The sequence below is a fragment of the Mirounga angustirostris genome, unplaced genomic scaffold (genome assembly GCF_029215605.1).
Source record: "Mirounga angustirostris isolate CCGP_5_RB_7025 unplaced genomic scaffold, mMirAng1.0.hap1 SCAF_1, whole genome shotgun sequence".
NCBI lineage: Eukaryota > Metazoa > Chordata > Mammalia > Carnivora > Phocidae > Mirounga > Mirounga angustirostris.
Window position 1 is genome coordinate 111,868,592 of NW_026991709.1, and position 22,395 is coordinate 111,890,986.

General features: G+C 42.1%; 1 protein-coding gene across 1 annotated transcript in view; it reads left to right on the plus strand.

Annotated features, from left to right (window-relative positions):
• The window catches only part of WWTR1 (WW domain containing transcription regulator 1), a 135,661-nt gene that overhangs the window by 104,998 nt on the left and 8,268 nt on the right, over window positions 1-22,395 (plus strand). The window contains exons 4-5 of the mRNA XM_045903573.2: window positions 5,833-6,035; window positions 21,318-21,451. Of these exons, the coding sequence (XP_045759529.1) occupies window positions 5,833-6,035; window positions 21,318-21,451 (337 nt within the window). The remainder of the gene's footprint in view (window positions 1-5,832; window positions 6,036-21,317; window positions 21,452-22,395) is intronic.

The following is a 22,395-nucleotide window of genomic DNA, read 5'->3' on the forward strand; positions in this document are numbered from 1 at the left end:
TGCTCCATTCAGTACATGCCCTCCTTAATATCCATCACCAGGCTAGCCCATCCCCCCACCCCCCTCCCCTCTAGAACCCTCAGTTTGTTTCTCAGAGTCCATAGTCTCTCATGGTTCGTCTCCCCCTCCGATTCCCCCCCCTTCAATTTTCCCTTCCTGTTATCTTGTTTCAGAGGTACAGGTCTGTGATTCATTAGTCTTATACAATTCACAGCGCTCACCATAGCACATACCCTCCCCAATGTCCATCACCCAGCCACCCCATCCGTCCCACCCCCCACCATTCCAGCAACCCTCAGGTTGTTTCCTGAGATTAAGAATTCCTCATATCAGTGAGATCATATGATACTTGTCTTTCTCTGATTGACTTATTTCGCTTAGCATAATACCCTCTAGTTCTATCCACATTGCAAATGGCAGGATTTTTTTTTAATGGCTGCATAATATTCCATTGTGTGTGTGTGTGTATATATATATATATATATATATATATATATATATACACACCACATCTTCTTTATCCATTCATCTGTTGATGGACATCTTGGCTCTTTCCATAGTTTGGCTATTGTGGACATTGCTGCTATAAACATTGGGGTGCATGTACGCCTTTGGGTCACTACATTTGTATCTTTGAGGTAAATACTCAGTAGTGCAATTGCTGGGTCGTAGGGTAGCTCTATTTTCAACTTTTTGAGGAACCTCCATACTGTTTTCCAGAGTGGCTGCACCAGCTTGCATTCCCACCAATAGTGTAGGAGGGTTCCCCTTTCTCTGCATCCCCGCCAACATCTGTCGTTTCCTGACTTGTTAATTTTAGCCATTCTGACGGGTGTGAGGTGGTATCTCATTGAGGTTTTGATTTGTATTTTCCTGATGCCAAGTGATGTTGAGCACTTTTTCACGTATCTGTTGGCCATTTGGATGTCTTCTTTGGAAAAATGTCTGTTCTTGTCTTCTGCCCATTTCTTGATTGGATTATTTGTTCTTTGGGTGTTGAGTTTGATAAGTTCTTTTTTTTTTTTAAGATTTATTTATTTATTTATTTGAGAGAGAGCACAAGAAGGGGGAGCGGGAGAGGGAGAAGCAGACTCCCTGCTGAGCAGGGAGCCCGATGCGGGACTCGATCCCGGGACTCCAGGATCACGACCTGAGCCAAAGGCAGTCGCTTAACCAACTGAGCCACCCAGGCACCCTGATAAGTTCTTTATAGATTTTGGATACTAGCCTTTTATCTGATATGTCATTTGCAAATATCTTCTCCCATTCTGTCGGTTGTCTTTTGGTTTCGTTGACTGTTTCCTTTGCTCTGCAAAAGCTTTTTATCTTGATGAAGTCCCAATAGTTCATTTTTGCCCTTGCTTCCCTTGCCTTTGGCGATGTTTCTAGGAAGAAGTTGCTGCGGCTGAGGTCGAAGAGGTTGCTGCCTGTGTTCTGGATTCCTGTCTCACATTTAGGTCTTTCATCCATTTTGAGTCTATTTTTATGTGTGGTGTAAGGAAATGGTCCAGTTTCATTCTTCTGCATGTGGCTGTCCAATTTTCCCAACACCATTTGTTGAAGAGACTGTCTTTTTTCCATTGGACATTCTTTCTTGCTTTTTTGAAGATTAGTTGACCATAGAGTTGAGGGTCCATTTCTGGGCTCTCTATTCTGTTCCATTGATCTTTGTGTCTGTTTTTGTGCCAGTTCCATACTGTCTCCTTGATGACAGTTTTGTAATAGAGCTTGAAGTCTGGAATTGTGATGCTACCAGCTTTGCTTTGCTTTGCTTTTTTCAACATTCCTCTGGCTATTCAGGGTCTTTTCTGGTTCCATACAAATTTTAGGATTATTTGTTCCATTTCTTTGAAAAAAGTTGATTGTATTTTGATAGGGATTGCATTAAATGTGTAGGTTGCTCTGGTAGCATTGACATTTTCACAATATTTGTTCTTCCAGTCCATGAGCATGGAGTGTTTTTCCATTTCTTAGCTTCTTCCTCAATTTCTTTAATGAGTATTCTATAGTTTTCTGAGTACAGATTCTTTGCCTCTTTGGTTAGCTTTATTCCTAGGTATCTTATGGTTGTGGGTGCAATTGTAAATGGAATCGACTCCTTAATTTCTCTTTCTTCTGTCTTGGTGGTGGTGTATAGAAATGCAACCGATTTCTGTGCATTGATTTTATATCCTGCCACTTTACTGAATTCCTGTATGAGTTCTAACAATTTTGGGGTGGAGTCTTTTGGGTTTTCCACATAAAGTATCATATCTGCAAAGAGATAGAGTTTGACTTCTTTGCCAATTTGGATGCCTTTTATTTCTTTTTGTTGTCTGATTGCTGTGGCTAGGACTTCTAGTACTCTGTTGAACAGCAGTGGTGATAGTGGACATCCCTGCCTTAGACCTGAGTCAGTTTTAAAAATTAATAACCTCTGTGCTGCCAACAAACAACCTAACTTTTTTTTAAGCTTCTTTTTCCTAATCTGGGGATTTCTGATATTGGAAATATTTCAGTTTACAGATTTCTCTTAGAGACCCAGTTGGGCATCCTTTTTGGTCTACAGCAGTTTTGTCTGACTGCTAAACACTTCCTTTTTCGGAAGTTCGGAAATGGCTGTCCCTGGAAATAATCACTACTCTTCCATCTAAGCTTCCTTCTGGCCTGAAAGGGGCCTTATGAATTAAGCCCTTCTGGATATCTGGACCTTGTCTGACTTTAATCTGTATTTAAGAGCACTTTTTTTCTGGTGATACCGTGTGCGCACAACCCCTGCCCTCCTACCCAGGCCTTCCAATAGAGACTGTAAAATGCTCTAACCATTTCTGGAATGTCATTTGAAAAATGAAACACTCATTTCAGTAATTTTGCATCAATTAGGACTGTGCTTTTTTTTTTTTTTTTCCTGTTCTCAAACCTGAGAACATAAGAGATAGCCAACTGGTTTCGTTCCTTCGCCTCATCATTTACTGGGTTTCCCCGTGTACCAGGAATGCTAGCAGGAGGTGCGCCTTCCTTGTGGTGGGCTGGATTCCGAAAGGAAAGCCTGCACCAGCGAGGCAGATCCCAAACCTTCTCACCTCCCGCTCAGGAGCTCGTTACTGAGCAGACAGTTGTCAATCCACCCAGACCCGCCTGGAACCCTTCCTGTTTGTAATGCGAGCGGCTTTGGGCCCTGGGCCCTGTTTTGATGACCTGCTGTGTAAGTGGTAACTTTCTTGCTATCGAAGGCAAACCGTGTTCAGAGGGTCGCTCTCAGTTTCAGCAGCTGTTCTGTGGTTCACTGTAAGGCGTGACCGAGGGCAGCCAAGGACAGTTGAAGGAGCCAGTGGACGGGATGTCTGGAGGCCTCCCTGGCTTTGGTGGTCCTGCCTGCCCCTAATCAGAGCACACCCCTTTACCTCTCTTAGGTTTCAGTCGCTCTCCCGTAAAATAAAGGGATGGACTAGATCGTTTCTAAGAATCCTGACAAAGCCTAACATTCTGGCATTCCACAGCTCCACATATAAATTCACCTCATTTCTTTACACATTCCTTCCAACAGCCTGTTAATTCCTGTGAGGGCAGGAGCTATTTATCCAACGACAAGCCCAGTGGCTGGCACACAGGAAATGCGGTATAGATTTGAGGGAGTTATAAATAATTTTTTTAAAAAAGAATGTTTTTACCCTACCTCTACCCCCGTCCAGAGGAAGTTCCTGCCGTGAACTCAGTTAATCATTCCTCAAGGAAACCAGTTTGTCTACAGAAAATCCTGTGTTGGTGCTCTCTTTTGAGTGCGTGCGTGTGCGTGTTTGTGTGCGTGTGTGTGTGAATGGGGTGTACATGTACATTTAATATATAGTCGATGAGGCTACTTTAAAATTCATTTAAGAAAATTCTTTTTTTTTTTTTTTTAAAGATTTTATTTATTTATTTTGAGAGAGAGAGAATGAGAGAGAACACATGAGAGGGGATAGGGTCAGAGGGCAAAGCAGACTCCCTGCCGAGCAGGGAGCCCGATGTGGGACTCGATCCAGGGACTCCAGGATCATGACCTGAGCCGAAGGCAGTCGCTTAACCAACTGAGCCACCCAGGCGCCCCATTTAAGAAAATTCTTACTTATAAAACATGTTTCCACATGATGTCCATGTCTTCCAAATGAAAGGTGTAAAATATTTAACTTTTAGACTTTAAATAAGGTACACCAATGATTTTCTTTTTTAAAGACAGTGATACCAAACATAGCAAAAATTGAGAGTTTTTCCTCAGAAATGGAGTATATAAAACTGTATATTGTCTTGGGCCCCAATGTAAGAGCAAATAGACAGAAAACTGTGGTTTTCTTTATTATAGGATATTGCCTAGGCAGAAGTTAAGCAAATTTGACTGGTAAACTGTTTTAAGGAAAACTAGCACTTTTAAAAAATGTTTTTTTGTGTGTGTGTGGGAATGCCAATTATAGAATTCATTAAAGGATTTTAAAATTCTTTCCTCAAGTGAAGTACTACATGCTAAAATTTAAGATGTTGGTAAGTGCAGATAAAAAAAAAAAAGAAAGAAAATCCTTAAAAAGTTTAAAACACTTCTAGAATGTTTTATCCAATCACAAATATGATTATCATTTTTTAAAAGATTTATTTATTTGAAAGAGAGAGGGGGCAGGAGGGAGGGGCAGAGGGAGAGAGAGTGTTAAGAAGACTCTATACTGAGGGACGCCTGGGTGGCTCAGTCGGTTAAGCGGCTGCCTTCGGCCCAGGTCATGATCCCAGAGTCCTGGGATCGAGTCCCGCATCGGGCTCCTTGCTCAGCGGGGACCCTGCTTCTCCCTCTCTCTCCCTCTGCTTGTGCTCTCTCTGTCAAATAAATAAAATCTTAAAAAAAAAAAAAAAAAAAAGAATCTATACTGAGCGTGGAGTCCCATGCGGGACTCGATCTCAGGACCCTGAGATCTCAACCTGAGCTAAAACTAAGAGTTGGACACTTAACTGACTGCGCCATGATGATCATTTTTTTTTTAAGATTTCATTTATTTATTTGAGAGAGAGAGAGAGTGCATGTGCACATGGGCAGGGGGAGGGGCAGAAGGAGAAGCAGACTCCCCGCTGGGCAGGGAGCCCCATGTGGGGCTCGACCCCAGGACCCTGGGATCATGACCTGAGCCCAAGGCAGACGCTTAACCGACTGAGCCACCCAGGCGCCCCCATGATTATCATTTTTATGTAATTTCTTTCACACTAATTTTTCCCTTTGCATAAACGAAAACATCTTTTCCTCAATCAGGTGTTTGTTTCTGAGCTTAGCTCATGCTCCTTTGGGGTACCCTTTTTTAACAAAGCATCAGTGGGGTCCTGCTTCTGTGTAGATCCCTGGTCTAGGTACTGTGTTTTAACGTCCTGCTTGTCAGTCACTCATCATCCTAGATATTACCGTGCACTGCTGTGTATCTATAATCTCATGCCCTCCTTAGCTCTGACATGAACACGCAGGTTGTCTAGAAAGTGCACACACACCCAGATGTCCTGCTGAAATTACATCATATGTTGTGGTAAACTTTTGTGGAATTCACTTTTGACCACTATGTTCTTAAAGGCTTAAAATGTGCTCTAGACACAGGGAAGGTGTGAAATAATTTTTAACAGGGCACAAAATGCCAAGACTGGATGAGTCAGGAGTGGGGCCAGTGTCTGAGCCTCCCATGAATTGAATTAAGGTAATAATTACTTAAACAGTAATGATTAACAGGAAAGTACTTTGGAAGGAATCTCGGGAATCTATACTCCAAAGCACAGAGCATTCTGGTGGCCTCTTTTTGATAAGGTGTTGTAGGACCTGTTCATTAATCTCCTGCATGGTCTTCCCTCCTATAGTGATGAGTCACCAGCACCAGCAGCAAATGGCACCCACTACCCTGAGCCAGCAGAACCACCCTACTCAGAACCCCCCAGCAGGGCTCATGAGCATGCCCAATGCTCTGACCACTCAGCAGCAGCAGCAGCAGAAGCTCCGGCTTCAGAGGATCCAGATGGAGAGAGAGAGGATCAGAATGCGCCAAGAGGAGCTCATGAGGCAGGTATGGCCTTCTGTGGTGCCTGCTGGAGGCTCCATGACCTTTGGTGCCAAGGCTCGGGGGGAGGTAGCTGCGGGCCATCAGGGTAAATCTTTCTCTAGAAGCATTAAAGACCCAAAGCCTACTCCAAACCATTTGAGTAGAATCTCGGTTTTTCTCCCAGTATCTGCCTGCCTTGTCTTCAGAGCCAAACATATGAGTACGAGGACTAGCTATGGCTGCCTTTGGGTTCTACTGCTGATCTTTAGAAGGGGAGGAAGACCCTGTTCCAATGATCTATTGCTGTGTAACGTCGTCCCAAAAACGCAGTGGCTTAAAACAGTAGCCCATTTTATTCTATCATACATTTCTGTGGGCTGGGAATTTGGGTGGCGCTCAGGTGGCCTGTTCTTCTGGCTTCCGTGGTGTTGATGAAGACCACTTTAGTAGTATTCAGCCGGTGGGTGGGTTGGGTCTGGAGGGTCCAAGATGGCTCTACTCAAGTGTGTGGCATCATGGTAAGGATTGCTGGAAAACTGGGCTGGGTTGGGACTGAAACCTGGAGCATCTATATTTGGCATCTCTAGCTAGCACAGCAGTCTCACTAGTGGGACATACTGCCTAGCAGCTTGGGTCTCCCAGAGAGGATGTTCCAAGAAACAAGAAGTAGAAGCTGCCAGTGTCTTAGGATCTGGTTCTGGAAACTGTCACAGAGTCACTTCTTCCATATGCTCTTTTTTTTTTAAAGATTTTATTTATTTATTTGACAGAGAGAGACACAGCGAGAGAGGGAACACAAGCAGGGGGAATGGGAGAGGGAGAAGCAGGCTTCCCGCCGAGCAGCGAGCCCAATGTGGGGCTTGATCCCAGGACCCTGGGATCATGACCTGAGCCGAAGGCAGACGCCCAACGACTGAGCCACCCAGGCGCCCTTCCATATGCTCTTAATCAAAGAAATCACAGATTTGCCCTAGATTAAAGCGGATAGCAGAAGGGATGTTCCATGGACAAAATGACAAAGAATTTGCAATCACCTCTGGTCCACCATGGAGCATGAGAACGAGTTAGGGAAAACTGAAGGAGAATGAGAAAGGAAAATGTTTGCATACGGGCTCTGATAGAGTTGCTGTTGGTCAGGCGCCTCTGTGCCATACTGCATTCATTCATTCATTCAGTCAGTCAGTCAGTGGACAGAATGTCGCTGTGTGGCCTCTGTGGGTCAGGGTTGACGCAGCACTCCAAAAATTAATCAAACAGAATCCCTTAAGGAACCCACAGTTTTCTGCCTCTCTCAGTGGCTTGGTCTGTGCAAGAACAGAATTATTTCTTCTGTGTTGCTAAGCTAATGTAGGCCATGTTCTTAGGTCTCATCAGTTTTGCTGGCTACATTTTAGGGAGGAAAGCTTCAGTTTATTGTTCTCATTCTTGAGACTTTGCTTTATGACTCACATGAAGTAAGATACGTGAGTAGCTTCTCTTTCACTAGTTTAAGGAAATAAGTAGTTTTAACTGTTGCAGAGAGCTTTCTTGCAAGAGCCTGAGGTGTTACACTAAATGCTACTTTTTCTTTTAGTCACATCTCATACTTTCAAAAATACACATTGATTTCTATAAATGAATAATGTATTTCTCATCAAATAAATTCTAGGATATAAAATGTCTATCCTGTGTGAGGTTTTAAAAACATGGTGAGTTAAAATAATTCCTTAGACATAGCCTTTGACAATGAGGGAAATGAATGTCAATTGTGCTTTGTTGTTCAGTGGAACCATCCTGAATTTGAGGAATACAGCTTTATAATATAACTACAGTTGTGCCTTTTTCCCTGAGGATTTATGTCTGAACGTTCATGGTTATTTTAGGGTAACAGTTGTTTATACTGTTTTTAGATATACAGTATCATGTTTCTTAACAGGAAATAATTATATTATTTTTTATCTTAGGATAACAATTCCATTTGGAATATTAATTTTCTGTTTCATAATATCTATAGAGTAAATGTAACAGTATTATAATAGCATTTATAACTTTTCTCTTAGTTTTATATTTAAATGAGCTTTAATGCATTTTATTTTTCCTTGCACAAAGCTACAGACTGTTCTGTAAAGAATAATTTGTTTCTTAGTTTCTGCCACTTTCTGTGTTTCTTTTTCTTGCCCCACCTCCTTCTTTCCCACAGAAAGTATTTCTGCAAAGGGGTGGGGGAAAGTGCCCCGAATTGTTTCCTTTATTCCAACCATAGGTGCCTTTGAACCAGAATGTGGTATTGATGGTTCATATTACAAAAATGCCAACCAAGTTTATTAAATGCTGATCCCTGGAGGCTGTGGAACTTGGAGCATTTTGCTGCATCATATTGTGCAATCCTACTGTATAGGACAGTGGGAGAAAATGTCCAGATTTGCTCACAGAGGCTCCCATAGTTCAGCTTTGACTGTGTGTGTGTGTGTGTGTGTGTGTGTGTGTGTGTGTGTAGTTAGGAGGAGGAGAAGGGAATGGAATGGATGGTTCTGATGTCTTTTTATTTTCCTTATAGAATACAGGAAAAAAAGGTCTAAAGGGATTTCTTCATCATGGAAAGTTTTTCCCCCCCATCCAGAAGCAACCTGCTCCTCAGTGTCACAGATACTATTTAAGGCCATATGGTAAATAGTATTAGAGTGTTCTCTGATAGTTTTCTGGGGCATTTGCCAAGATGCCTTGTTGTTCTGGTGTGGATTATGTCTATCATCTTAGTGGTTTTTTTACTTCCCTTTTTTTGGGGGGGGTGATTTTCTGCCTCACTGTTGTCACTTAAGCCCGGGACAGGGAAATGGACTATCAGTAAAGGTGATATTTGGCTAACCTGTTTAGCTGCCTTTTAGAATCAGGTAGAAAACAGGAATAAGGGTAAAGGAAATGGTCCTGATGAAGTCTGAAGATTTTTTTTTAAAGATTTATTTAGGGGCACCTGGGTGGCTCAGTTGGTCAAGCATCTGCCTTAGCTCAGGTCATGATCCCAGGGTCATGGGATCAAGCCCCAAATCGGGCTCCCTGCTCAGCAGGGAGTATGCTTCTCCCTCTCCCTCTGCTCTTTCCCCTGATCAAATAAATAAATAAAATCTTAAAAAAAATTTTTTTTAATAAGATTTATTTATTTATTTATTTTGAGAGAGAGAGAGAGAACATGCGTGTGTGCTTGTGTGTGCGTGAGCTGGGGGGAGGGGCAGAGGCAGAGGGAGAGAAGCAGATTCCCCGCTGAGCACAGAGCCCAAAGGGGGCTCAATCCCACAACCCTAAGATCATGACATGAGCCGAAATCAAGAGTCAGATGCTCAACCGACTGAGCCATCCTGGCGCCCCATGATGAGGTCTGAAGATTATCTGTAGACTTCATTTCTTCTTCCTGTCCCACTCCCATGCCCACCGTGGTCAACAAGTACCTGAATCTCCTTAGCTCACTGGGCAGTCTGTAAGGAGCATGGCTCTCCTCTTGCTCACAAGGGGGCCCTAGCCATGCAGGCTGTGTTCTCAGGGTCCCCGCCTTGCAGGCAACCTTGACCTGCCTGCAGTTCCATCAAGAGAGAATTTCCAGGAGGCCCCATCCTATTTCTATCTCTGTAGTGGGAAGAGAGGTTGGGAAAATTTAATGAGTAGGTGAATTTGTTGCCTAGTTCTTGGGAAGTCATCACCATTCTGAAAATTGTTATCATCCTTAAATATATAATAAATGTGAAAGCTCCTTATAAATGAAATACCATGTAAAAATTTAGTTTTATCCCTCCGTCTTCCTTTTCCTTCTTCCATGCCATCATCCCTCCAGGCGTGTCATCTGACGATGTTGCATTGTGGAGAAAGAAGCTCCTCAGTATTGCATAAGCTGATGTACACTGCATAATGTCAGGGGCTCACATGTTAACTTGTGGTCACTGAAATCATGTAGAATGTCAACAAATGGATGTAAGGAAAGTTTGATTACAGATCTGAGGTGAACCTTCATTATTTCAGGATGGAAAATTACTTTTTTCATTCTTTTCTTTGTCTCCTCATTCACTTATCCAACCAACATTTATGTGGTGAAAAATAACAAACAAAAAGATAAATGGGACTTGGCCGCCTTCGGATAACTTGTATCTTACCAGACAAGCAAAATGATGAAATCAGGGTGATTACAACTAATCCAAATGTGTGGCCAGAAGGGTAAATTCAAACTTTCCCTCTTTCCATCTTTGGCTTTCATTCCTGGAGCAGAGACCAGACACACCACAGCACAGAGTTCTGTGAAGCGAGCAGAAGGTACTTCTTTTTTTCTCTTCAGTGGGCCCTCGGGCCAACAAGTTGTTGAAGAATCTGCAACATTAGGATCAAAGGGCCAGTGAGGTTTTTGGTATCTCCTTCAAGTAGGAGTCTTCTGAAGTAGGAGAGTTCCATTAAAAATGGTCCCTACAAGTTAGCATTGGCTGCTGTAGCCAAGTTGAACTTGTGTCTGATAACTGATGAGTTATCTCGGGTTGAGGCACGTGCTCCAGGCTCAGGGGCGCCCCGAACAAGCTCAGGAGAATTCCAGCTGGGTCTGCAATACACAGTCTTATTAGGAAAGTGGATGTTTCCCTGCTTTCCACAGGCATCCATCGCAGACATTGTGGAGAATGAATTTTGAAAGACAGTCTCGGTTGTCCGTGATAATGAGAGTTTCATCTTTGTGAAATTTCCCAAACCTGGAGAGGCAGCTTCGAGTTCCTAAGAGAAATGGCAACTCGAGAAAAGAAAGCAGTCTCAGCTGAAGGTGTGCCTCCTGGTATCCTCGTAGTTTTTAAAAAGAAATTTGAATTCAGTTTGTGACAATTTTTTCTTTTGATTTAGAAAAATAAAGTTTTTTTTTAAAAGAGTGGAATTGTTTTATTTTATTTTTTTTTAAGTTTTTATTTATTTATTTGACAGAGAGAGAGAGAAGGAGTGAGAGCACAAGCAGGGGGAGCGGCAGAGGGAGAGGGAGAAGGAGAAGCAGACTCTCTGCTGAGCAGGGAGCCCAACATGGGGCTCGATCCCACAACCCTGGGATCATGACCTGAGCTGAAGGCAGATGCTTAACCAACTGAGCCACCCAGGTGCCCCAGAAAAATAAAGTTTTTAATTTATAAAAATATAATTGGGTAGGGTTTTGTTTTGTTTTTTTCTGATTAAGATGAAAGAAGCATTTGCTAAGTGAAAGAAGCCAGGTCTTTATGATTCTATTTATATGACATTCTGAAAAAAGGCAAAACTATAGGAACAGAGAATACGTACGTGGGTGCCAGGCTTGGGGGTCGGCAGGGGCTGCCTGCAAAGGGGCAGCACTAGGGAATTCGCGGGGTAGTGGCACTGTTCTGTATCTTGATTGGGGTGGCTGTTTCACAACCCCGTGGATTTGTCAAAACTCAGAAATGTGCACTACAAAGAGTGGGTTTTACTGTATATCAGCTAAAATAATAAGAAAGTAAAATTATCACACAAGAAAGACAAAACAAATTCATTGTAAAACAATGTTTAAAATACTCAAAACCAAGAACATAATAATCACTTAGAGTCTTACCTCAAGAGAGTGCCTATGAAGATGTTGGTGATTTCTCTCCAGTCTTTGTATGTATCTGTGTGTATGCTTTGTTTTTAAAACAAAATTGGTAGCGTATCATACTTCTGTTTTATTATCTCTTCTTCTTAATATATTGGGACATCATGTATTTATTCTGTATCAGCCATGGAAATTGTGCCGTGACTTTGAATGTATCTATTGTAAGCTGCCTGGGATCCTTCCTACAACAGGGCTGGACATAATTTTTAAAATACCATGAACCAGACATGCCCACAATGACTGTAGAATATTCTGCTGTTACAGCTTAAAAATCAACACAGTATTTGCTCAGTATCATAAAGGGCATGTTTGCGACTTTACCCAATGAAATGGAAAATTTTGGTAACTGGTAAGAAATTGAGAAAGAGGCTTTTCAGTCACTATTTACTCATCTAAAAGAACAATTCCTTGACATGAAAACAGAGTGATGGCTTTAACTGAGCAGAGTATTTCTTTTCATGCGTATTATTCATTTAATTAGGAAGCTGGGGGGCCTTCTGCCTTGAAGATTTTAACCTCAAGGACTTCCCGTCAGCCCCCAAGGCCTGGAAGATTCCTAAGTGAAGAAGTCTTAGCTCCTCCTTGCCCCTTCTCAGGGCCTGTCTTGTTGAGAAACCATTATTATTCTTAGATAGATTCAGCCCTGCTTTTACCCTGGCCCTTAATTGGGGCTCCGTGGACAGGAGAATGCAGCTTGTCAAGCAAAACTGCTGACTAAGCCTGGCCTCTAGTTGCCAGGGCAACAGGATGAGGACAGAGGGTTTGGGCGGGAGGCCTCGGAATTCTTTTGGCAGGTCTCACAGATTTCTGTTAGGCCTGACATCCACTATGGGGTCCGGCTGGCCAGCTGGCCGGCCTCGAGCAGCCATTCCTGACCGTGGGCCCAGGGGGGACACGCCCGGCTGTGAGCAGCGCTGCTCTGGGGGAAGAATCTGGAGTCTGGTTTTTATCATGCGAAGAATAGCTATTTAGAGAGGTTAAAAAGTGTGTTAAAGCAGACCATGAAGCATAAATGGTGGCTATTTCATAAAGAGTCTTTCCTTCAGACGCTATAATTTAACTTCTTGAAAAGCTTTTCATAGAATTAGGTTTCAGGGTTGACTGGGACATAGAGGTCATGTCATCCAACCAATATGTAACTCCATCTATGGTAGCCTGGCTATGCAAGTTCATTCATTGATTTGTTCAACAAATGCTCCAGGTACTAAATGCACAGCAGGGAGTGGACAGACTTGGTCTGTACTCTCCAGCAAACTTCAATTCTAGCTTCCATCAAGTCCCAGAAATAATCCATCTTTTAAAATGTCTTGGTGCTCCCATGTCGTTGAGGAATAATACAAGGACCCTTTTTTAAAATATTGTAAATTGAACACATTTTTCAAATAGAGGGTCACCATATTTGCACAAAGGAAAAGCAACTTCATATTTCTGATCTTCATAAGATCACCAAGGTATGAAGAAACACCATTTCAAAATCCATTCAGCTATTTTTTTTTTTTAAGTGAAGAGAGAATATCTAAATTGTGAAGTTTTCCTTAATGTGATTCTAAGGGATAACAGATTATAGAATAACACAAGATTGTGATATACATCCTGAATTGAAAGAGCAACAAACAGGCCATGGATAATCATTATGGACTCAACAAATGTCTTCCCTCAGTGTTCGAGTTTCGACTATTCTTTCATACCAGTGGTCTGGCAGCTGAGCATGTATGATGAGGTATTTGAAAAAGGGAGGCTCCAGGAAATGTGACAATGAATTTCTAGAATCTCTTGGCACAGAGTTAAAAAGAAATTTACATTGGGAATTTTTTCCCCCCAGTAAAGAAGGTACACAGTTTAGTGTTTTGCCTCTGAAGTCCCCAAGGGTTTTGGCAGAGACAGCAACTTTCCTGCACCAGAGTAACTATTTCAATGTTAGGATTTCAAAATACTGTCTTTATTTGATTTGATTTTTTTTTCATTTGTTTCTACTCACCCCACCCTTTATAATTAAAACAGTCCAATCCTCCAGTTCTGTGGAACCCCTGGCCACACACGCTTCCATCAGGCCGGCTTCCATCAGGCCGAGCGCCCTCAGAAGGGTTATTGTCATTCCGCTTCTCTTTGAAGTACATTCCAGTGAGGGCAGGAGCCGGCTGGCTGCAGGTGCTCCCTTAGCCAAGGACAGATGGGGCTGCAGGACGCTTTCAACTGCTGTGTGCTTTCTCACCTGCTCTGTTGATTTATTCCACAGGCAGGCTGCAGGCCGGCGGGGAGCTGGAAGGAAAGGAGGTTTGAGGTTTGCCTCCAGGGACATCTTCAACTTACAAATCAGCATTTGTCTTTCACATCCCTCTCGCTCTTTTACACCCCACCCCCTTCCCCAGCTGCTAGGGAAGGGGTTTGTTGTTTTGTTTTTTGGGGGTTTTTTTGTTTGTTTTTAACCTACATATAATTATTCGTTTCAGAGACCTAGATGGACAACCACAAACTCTGAAAGAGATTCTCAAGCCCTTATTTTGCAACAGTCTTTCCACCCTCAGCTTGGATAGAGAAAAAAAAATACACTTGTGGCAGGGGACGGGAGGGGTGGGGTTACTAGGGGCAGCTTTCCAGATCTTTCTGAAACCGGTCTTTAAAATCTGAACTTACAACTGTGCTTGATGTGTTGTGAATTCCCAGGGCACTAACTCCACCCATATACATTGAAAAGGACCATAGAATATGTCCAATTCAATCTTTTTCCCAATTGGGCAAGGGAAACTGTTCAGGACAGCTAAACAGGCTATGTCATCCGGTCCTCCTCAATACTGCCCGAAGGAAGAGGGTTGGTATTTCCATTTGATAGCTGGGAAAATAGGCTCAGAGAAATGAGATAACTTACCCCAAGTCCCACAGCCAGTAGGTAAAAGAGCCGAAAATTTGAGGTCTTCTGACCTCAACCCTTGATTTTCCTCTCTCTGCCACAGTCAGTGTGGTGGTTAGGAGAACAGACTCTGGAGCCAGATTTTGGGAAGAAGTTTGCTTAACTTCTCTGTGCTTCAGTTTTCTCATCTGTAAAATGGAGACGGTTGGGTTGTCATGAGGATAAAATGCTAAAGTGCTTAGAACAGTGCTCCCCACATAGTAAGTGATATGCAAGCTTTAGCTGACATCTCTGCCTCCTAAAACATACAACACTATCAGTAACTCATTCTGTTGACTGCCTCTTTGGACCAGGTTCTTTATAATAAGCTTTTAAATCTTTATAACAGCCCAGCAAGGTGAGTTTTACAAGCTGTCTTTTTTTTTCCCCCAGATAAATAAACTAGCAAGGAAGATTAAGAATTTAGCCCAAGATGTTATAGGTAGGGAGTAACTGAGCTGGGATTTGAACTCCAATCTTTCTGATTCCAGGGATGCTTTTTCTCCGTGCCAAGCTCTGAACACGTCTAATAGCATTTAACCTTCCACAACTGCTTGAGAATTCCAGTGGCCAGTAGCCCAGAGAATTGAGAGAGCCAGTTCCATCACTCAACAGGACTACTAACTAGAAAACCCTTCATCAGATCTGCCTCAAATCCATGGTAGAAGGAATCTATCTTCCTTCTTCCATGTGATAGTCCATTAATAGTTTGAGAACCAAAGTATACCCCTCATGTCTCTCTACTGGTTAAACAGTTCCCTGCTTCTTCATAAGACATGACACCTGGATCCCTTCCAACCTGATTATTCTCCTCTGGTCACTCTTTGCAAAGTGTAGAACAGAGACCTGGATGCTGCCTTCCCTGTGGGGGTTGACTAGAGGTAGGCAAGTCTATTGGAATAGCTAAAGAAGCAATGCTGATCTGCTACTTGAAACGGAACAGAGGTTTGGAGCATGGGGATATCAAGAGATAGAACCCACAAGGCTTGGTCCTTGTTCACATCTGTCTCCCTCTCTAGGATCCTCCATGAGGTAGGGCACTATCTGTGTTCATTGCTATATCCCTACTGCCGAGAGCAGTACCTGGCACCTGGTAGTTTCTATAGTATTTTTTAAAAAAATAAATACAAGTACAAAAATGAGTTGTTATGGGGCTGAGGGAGCTGAGGGAGTCAGTGGACTTGGATTTTTGCACTGGTGTAGGTGGTGATAGCATTAAGAGAAAGCTTGAAGTTGGTAGGAAGAGATGCTTTGCGGCCAGATGAGGAGTGGATTGTGAGACATGGGGTATCCTACCCCAGCTGGACACCTTTATTTAGGAGTCCAGAGCCAGGAGAGGGGGAAGCTCATGGCTTGCTGTGGTTCTTGTGGTCAGGGAAGGCATTCTGGAAAAGGTGGTACAACAGAACTTGTAAGGGTGGGTGAAATACGGCTAGATGAAGAGGGCCCCAAAATAGGAGGAGTCTAGGAAACTGAAAGCTTGTTTGGGAAGACAGGGTGGGGGGACCCTGGGAATGCGTCTGTGAGTAGAACTACTGGACTAGAGTGGAAGTGGGAGACGAGAGTCAGACCCAGGGGCTCAGATGTGCCTCCAGCTTAGCATCTGTTCTGCCTAGACTAGGGGGAGCTGGGCCCTGGCAACGGTTAGAGCAGTTGCCACACCCACTCTCTGAGTCTAGTCCTAGACCAGCCGGGGCTGACTGAGCCTCTGTTTCCACATCCGTTTGCTTAGTCCAGTGCCACCGTCTTCTGTCTGTATTTTAGCCATTTCACCTTCATCAGTCTTGACTGCTGCTTCTTGGTCAGAGCAAAGTCAGGCATGTAGGGCAGCCGAAATCATCCTGAGCCTAGGATTTAATTTCATACCTAAATTTAGTTTTTATTTTTGAAAAAGTCCTTCCTTGTTTGGATTCGGACATGTTAGTGATGTTAGTCCTTTTATTTCCAAACTCTGGGTTTTGTACTGCTCTTTTTCTCCTTCAATTCATGAGCAGAAATAGTAAAGTATTTTCATTCAAAAAAAAAGGTACTTCTAAATATGGAACTATTACATTATAAAATATAATTCAGGGAAGTGAAACTTCTCACTGTTCTCCCTGTATATTAAAATCTAATTCTATGTTATATATATAAAAAAAAAATCTTACAGACCTGTCCTTATTTAAAAAAAGAAAAAGAAGAAAAGAAAATTGTTTTCTTAGCTTTGCTGACTCATCATGATGAATTTCACACTTGGATTTAATCCTTCCAAGGTGAGAGTTGACCAGGAAGAAATGTCAAACCACTCAGTATGGATCAATTTCTCATGATAATGCGACTTCTAAGATTGTTTGGTTTTGTTTTGCTTTTGTTTTCTGGGATTGGAATACAGAACACGGGATGATAATATTACTTAGTTCACATTTATTAAATGATTGCGTGTGTAGATGCTGTCATTATCCCCACTTTATAAATGAGGAACAGAGGGGGCGCCTGGGTGGCTCAGTTGGTTAAGCATCTGCCTTCGGCTCAGGTCATGATCTCAGGGTTGTGGGATCGAGCCCCGAGTTGGGCTCCTTGCCCAGCAGGGAGTCTGCTTCTCCCTCTCCCTCTGCCCTTCCCCCCTGCTTGTGCTTTCTTTCTCCATCACTCTCAAATAAATAAAAAAATCTTAAAAAAATAAAATAAATGAGGAACAGAGAGTTTAACTGGCTGGGAGATGGCAGAGCCAGGTTCATATCCAAGCCTCTGGCCCCAGATTCCCTGATTCTGACCACTCTGCCCTCCTGCTTATCTTCTGTCTTAGGAGTAGGGAAGAGAGCAGTGGGATCATTACACGAGGATGGAGTTTGTGCCTGGCTAATTGAGATGTATACATAGGGTGTTATTTTAATTATATTTGTGGTTGACGATGAGGATTGAATGCTCTTAGTGTATTTTTTTCTTTTATTACTAATCACCACTTAAAATATTCCTATTTGAATTCCAGTAATACTTTTCATTTATTCATTGGGCAAGTATTTATTGAGTACCTACTGTATGCCTAGACTGTTGTAGGCAGCAAGGATATAGTTGTGAACATGACACATAAGATTCCTTCCTTTGTGGAATTTCCTAACATTATAATGGGAGACACAGACAAAAATACTTAAGTTGCTATGAAGAAAATTTAATGCAATCTCTGAGGAGATAGCGTTTGTAGGAGGCAGACATTAAGTGAGGTACGAATTTGGGGAGATCCGAGGTGTACGTTCCAAGCAGAGGGAACACTTGTGCAGATGCTGGCAGTGGGAGGAACAGCAGGAAAGGGGTGAGTGAGGAGAGCATGTCAGAGATGAAGGAGGGGAGGTGGACAGGGCTGTCACATAGGGATTTGTGGGCCACCATCCAGGGGGCCACCATGATCTTCCTGTTGGTGGCTGTGTGGAATGATTTGTAACCCAAGAATAATCTTGGAGACAGTGTTGCTTCCTATGATAACTTTCTAACTCACACTAGTCTGATCTATATTCCAAGGTTATTATTCAGGTACATTCAACACCCTTTCTGTATCCTTTCTCATTTGTTAGTCATTAAAAGGTGGGAAATGATAATGTGAGCCCCCTCCAGAGAGAACATAGCATTGCCTCTTCTGTGACATGGGGTCAAGCCTTCAAAATAATTGGGGGAAATAACGATGCTGAGGAATGGAACTTCAGCTATCTTTAATTTAAAATAGCGGGAACAGATGTGAATTGGCAGATGGCACAGTGAAACATTTTCCCCAATATGGTGTAGGTTCTTTCAGCTTTGGTTATTCTAGTCTTCTGAATTTTATTTATATATTTAACCACACACAAGCTTTCTCTTAAAAATATATGTTGTGGGGCGCCTGGGTGGCTCAGTTGGTTAGGCGACTGCCTTCGGCTCAGGTCATGATCCTGGAGTCCCGGGATCGAGTCCCGCATCGGGCTCCCTGCTCGGCAGGGAGTCTGCTTCTCCCTCTGACCCTCCTCCCTCTCATGCTCTCTGTCTCTCATTCTCTCTGTCTCAAATAAATAAATAAAATCTTTAAAAAAAAAAATATGTCGTATCGATTTGAGATATGCCAGGAGTAAATTAAATGAAGAGGAAAGTTTAGAACTATATATTTTATAGCTCATTTCTGATATTTTTACTTATAATTTTAAACATTTTACTTTCATCTTGTATGTTATTATAGATGACAAAAAATTAATATATATAGTGTGTGTGTGTTTGTGTGTGTGTGCATCTGTATCTTTTTATACAGTGAAGTTCCAGAAGTAATTCTTTTTTTTTTTTTAACATTTAATTATTTAAGATTTTATTTATTTGACACACAGAGAGAAAGCACAAGTAGGCAGAGAGGCAGGCAGAGAGAGAGGCAGAAGCAGGCTCTCCACTTAGCAGGGAGCCCGATGCGGGACTCGATCCCGGGACTCCAGGATCATGACCTGAGCCGAAGGCAGTCGCTTAACCAACTGAGCCACCCAGGCGCCCTTTTTTTTTTTTTTTTTTTTTAAAGATTTATTTATTTATTTATTTGAGAGAGCGAGAATGAGAGAGAGTACATGAGAGGGGGGAGGGTCAGAGGGAGAAGCAGACCCCCTGCCGAGCAGGGAGCCCGATGCGGGACTCGATCCCGGGACTCCAGGATCATGACCTGCGCGGAAGGCAGTTGCTTAACCAACTGAGCCACCCAGGCGCCCCCAGTAATTCTTATTGTATTTAAATTCAGACTACCTGGATATTAGAAATTCAGTTAGTATTCTTAAGACTTACGGTGAAAAAATTTTGTTAGATATAAGGAAATGCAGCAATCTCTTCCACTTTTATGTTTAAAAGAGCATCTGTTTAGAGGAGCATAGGAGAAGGGAGGGAAGAATAAGACAAGATGAAATCAGAGAGGGAGACAAACCGTAAGAGACTCTCCATCATAGGAAATAAACTGAGGGTTGCTGGAGGGGAGGGGGTGGGGGGATGGGGTTACTGCGTGATGGACATTAAGGAGGGCACGTGATCCAGTGAGCACTGGGTGTTATATAAGACTGATGAATCATTGAACTCTACCTCTGAAACTAATAATATGCTATATGTTAATTGAATTTAAATAAAGTAAAGGAAACAAAAAAAGCATCTATTCAGAATGGTTATAAAATGGATTGTGCTAGTTAAAGTTAATTTTTTATGTAATGAAGGTTATTGCCCAAAGGATCTCTGCAGTTACAGTTTATAAAAAACTAGAAATTATATCATTGACTAGATGTTTTCAGACTGTGGTTTGTGTATGTGTGTGTGCTTGGTGGACTCCAGGCTTCTCCCACCGGTTCAGTCCCTGTCGTTCTTCTGTATGAGGCCTTCAGGTGACCTTTGGTTGGAGAATAAGGTTTCTAATGCACACTGCCTGCCATATAAAAACATCTGTCAGGAAATAATTTAATTTTTCTAGACTTATTCAGAAGGTAGTTTGAAGATTGAAATTATGGACTAAAATCACCTCTAAAAAAATATCCCGTTGTTGTTGTTGTTGTTTGCTTTTTATGGATAACTGAAGAAAATTTGTTAAGTATTCTGGTTATTTGCAACTTGGATGAAGAGAAGTGAGCCAGAAGCCCTTCCTAGACAGGATGTTTATTTCATTACAAATTAACAATGCAGTTTCTTATCAATCAGGAGTCTCAGTTTTGTAAGAGTCATGCTACCATAACTCCTCATAACAGTACAATGAACTCTAGTAACCGAAAGTTTTTATTGCCGATGACTTCACTAGACTTGTCTAGACAGCAGTTACTCTCTAAAATCATAGCATGTTAGGGCTGGAAGAGATCTAACAGAGATACCGTAATTTAAATGGCCTAAATATTCTGTTTGCCATTGTAGCCATGGTTTTGGGGTTTGAGGGATGGGAAGACCAATGACTTCAGGCTGGAAAGTGGGAAACTGATAGGCATAAATATAGGAAGGGCCTAACTTGGGTTTTGGATGCAAGTATAAACATACAAAAGTATTCTTCTCTGGAAAGAGCAGCAGATTTGAAAGGAATTTGATGTCTGCTCATGTTTGTCAAAATGGGAGAGACTCCCTGGAGGTTTTACCTAGAGAAAGTAATTGCAGTCCAATTCATAACCTTTTGGACTGACTCTCTTTGGCAAAGTCATGCCAGCCAAAACAAAATAATTCTAGCATTCTGATTTTTGCTAATGAAATCCATATGCTATCAGTTTGTTGTTAGTGGGATTTGGATTGGCTCTGCATGGTTCCCCACCCTTCAGCCATTTTAATCAGGTCAACAAAATGACTAGTCAAATAGAAAAACCGATGGACTAACAAACTTTTTCACTGGTTGTTTTGTTCTCCTGGCTATTGACATAGAACTGCCAGCTATGATCTGATGGAGAGCCTGACTCTGTAATTCGCTAGCTTTATGGGCCTGTTCGTGGCAAAGAGCAGAATGTACTTGCTAGGCCAAAGGAGTTCAGCTGCTTTCATTGATTAAGATTTGGTCTGAGCACCTGGGATAAAAATGTCTTGGAAGAAAGTGTCTTGACACCTTTATGTGACTTGGGTATTTAAACACTTGGATGGGTGGGACAGTTGCTACGTAAGTGTCCTGAGGTAGATACTAGCTGAGCTTCTCATTAACTTTGTGAATGTCAGAAAGTGACTTATGCCTGGAAGACTTTCTCTGGAGAAAGAACAGTGATGATTTCCTGATGGTTTTGACTGATTGGGAACACACATGAAATGCTCTGTGTTTGGTGAAAAGGTTTCATGTGAAATACCCTTTGCTCTGATCCTTGTGACAATGAGTGAATAACTTGCCCTCCTTGTGACTGTCCTATTTCTATAGGAAGCCGCCCTCTGTAGACAGCTCCCCATGGAAGCTGAGACTCTGGCCACCGTTCAGGCTGCTGTCAACCCGCCAGCCATGACCCCAGACATGAGATCCATCACTAATAATAGCTCGGATCCTTTCCTCAATGGGTAAGCTAACATTTTGGAGGCACTGACTTATGATTTGCTTGCTTTCTTAACGTGGTCTAGAGTATAATGGGCCTTTGTTTATGTTGGGGAAAGGTGGGGAGCTGGGAGGTTGGGGTGGGGATCGAGGGAAGCTGTCCATTTCCTGATGTTGGTAACTGTACTTCGATTGTGTAAGATGTCCTTGGGGAAGCTGGGTGAATGGCACACGGGAACTCCGTACACTTTTCCCATCTTTTCTGTGGGTCTAAAATTGTTTTACAATAAAAAATGTAATTAAAACAAAGAGATATTTTTAAAATACGAAACATATGAGCAAGAACGAAAAGATAATTTAGCCAGAAATATGTTCGTGAGTAGAAGTAGTCAAACCTTAATTGTAGCTTTTAAACCCTTATTAATAAAGGGCAGTTGTCGATTTCCTGTGTCCTTTCTGCCCTTGCAGAAGCCTGTAGCAAACAAACAAATACAATTATGAAAGTTAGTAAAAAAGAGAGGTAAAAACAAACAGTAACTGAAATAATGAAGAAAGGGAATTTTTTAAATTGTTGATTTAGAAGTATTACAAATACACAGAAAAATAATAAAGAATAACATAAGATTTACCCAGGTATCCAACGCCCAGATTTGCCATACTTCCATAGATCTTGTTTTGTTTTGTTTTTTAGAGTATTATAGTTAATATTTAAACCATCCCCACCACCACTGAAATGTTTCTCTTTTTCCCTCCCTAGTGGGAGCCACTGTTCAGCAATTGGTGTGTGTCCATCGCACATATTTTTATACTTCCGATTACTTGTTAATGTGTGCATTCATAAGCAATATTCAACACTGTTTTCTTTTTTAAAAATTTACATAAATGGTATCATAGTCTATGTGCAGCACAGTTTTCAAATTATTATTTTGAGATAAAAAGGAAATCAGCGTCAACTTACTGTGAATGGCCA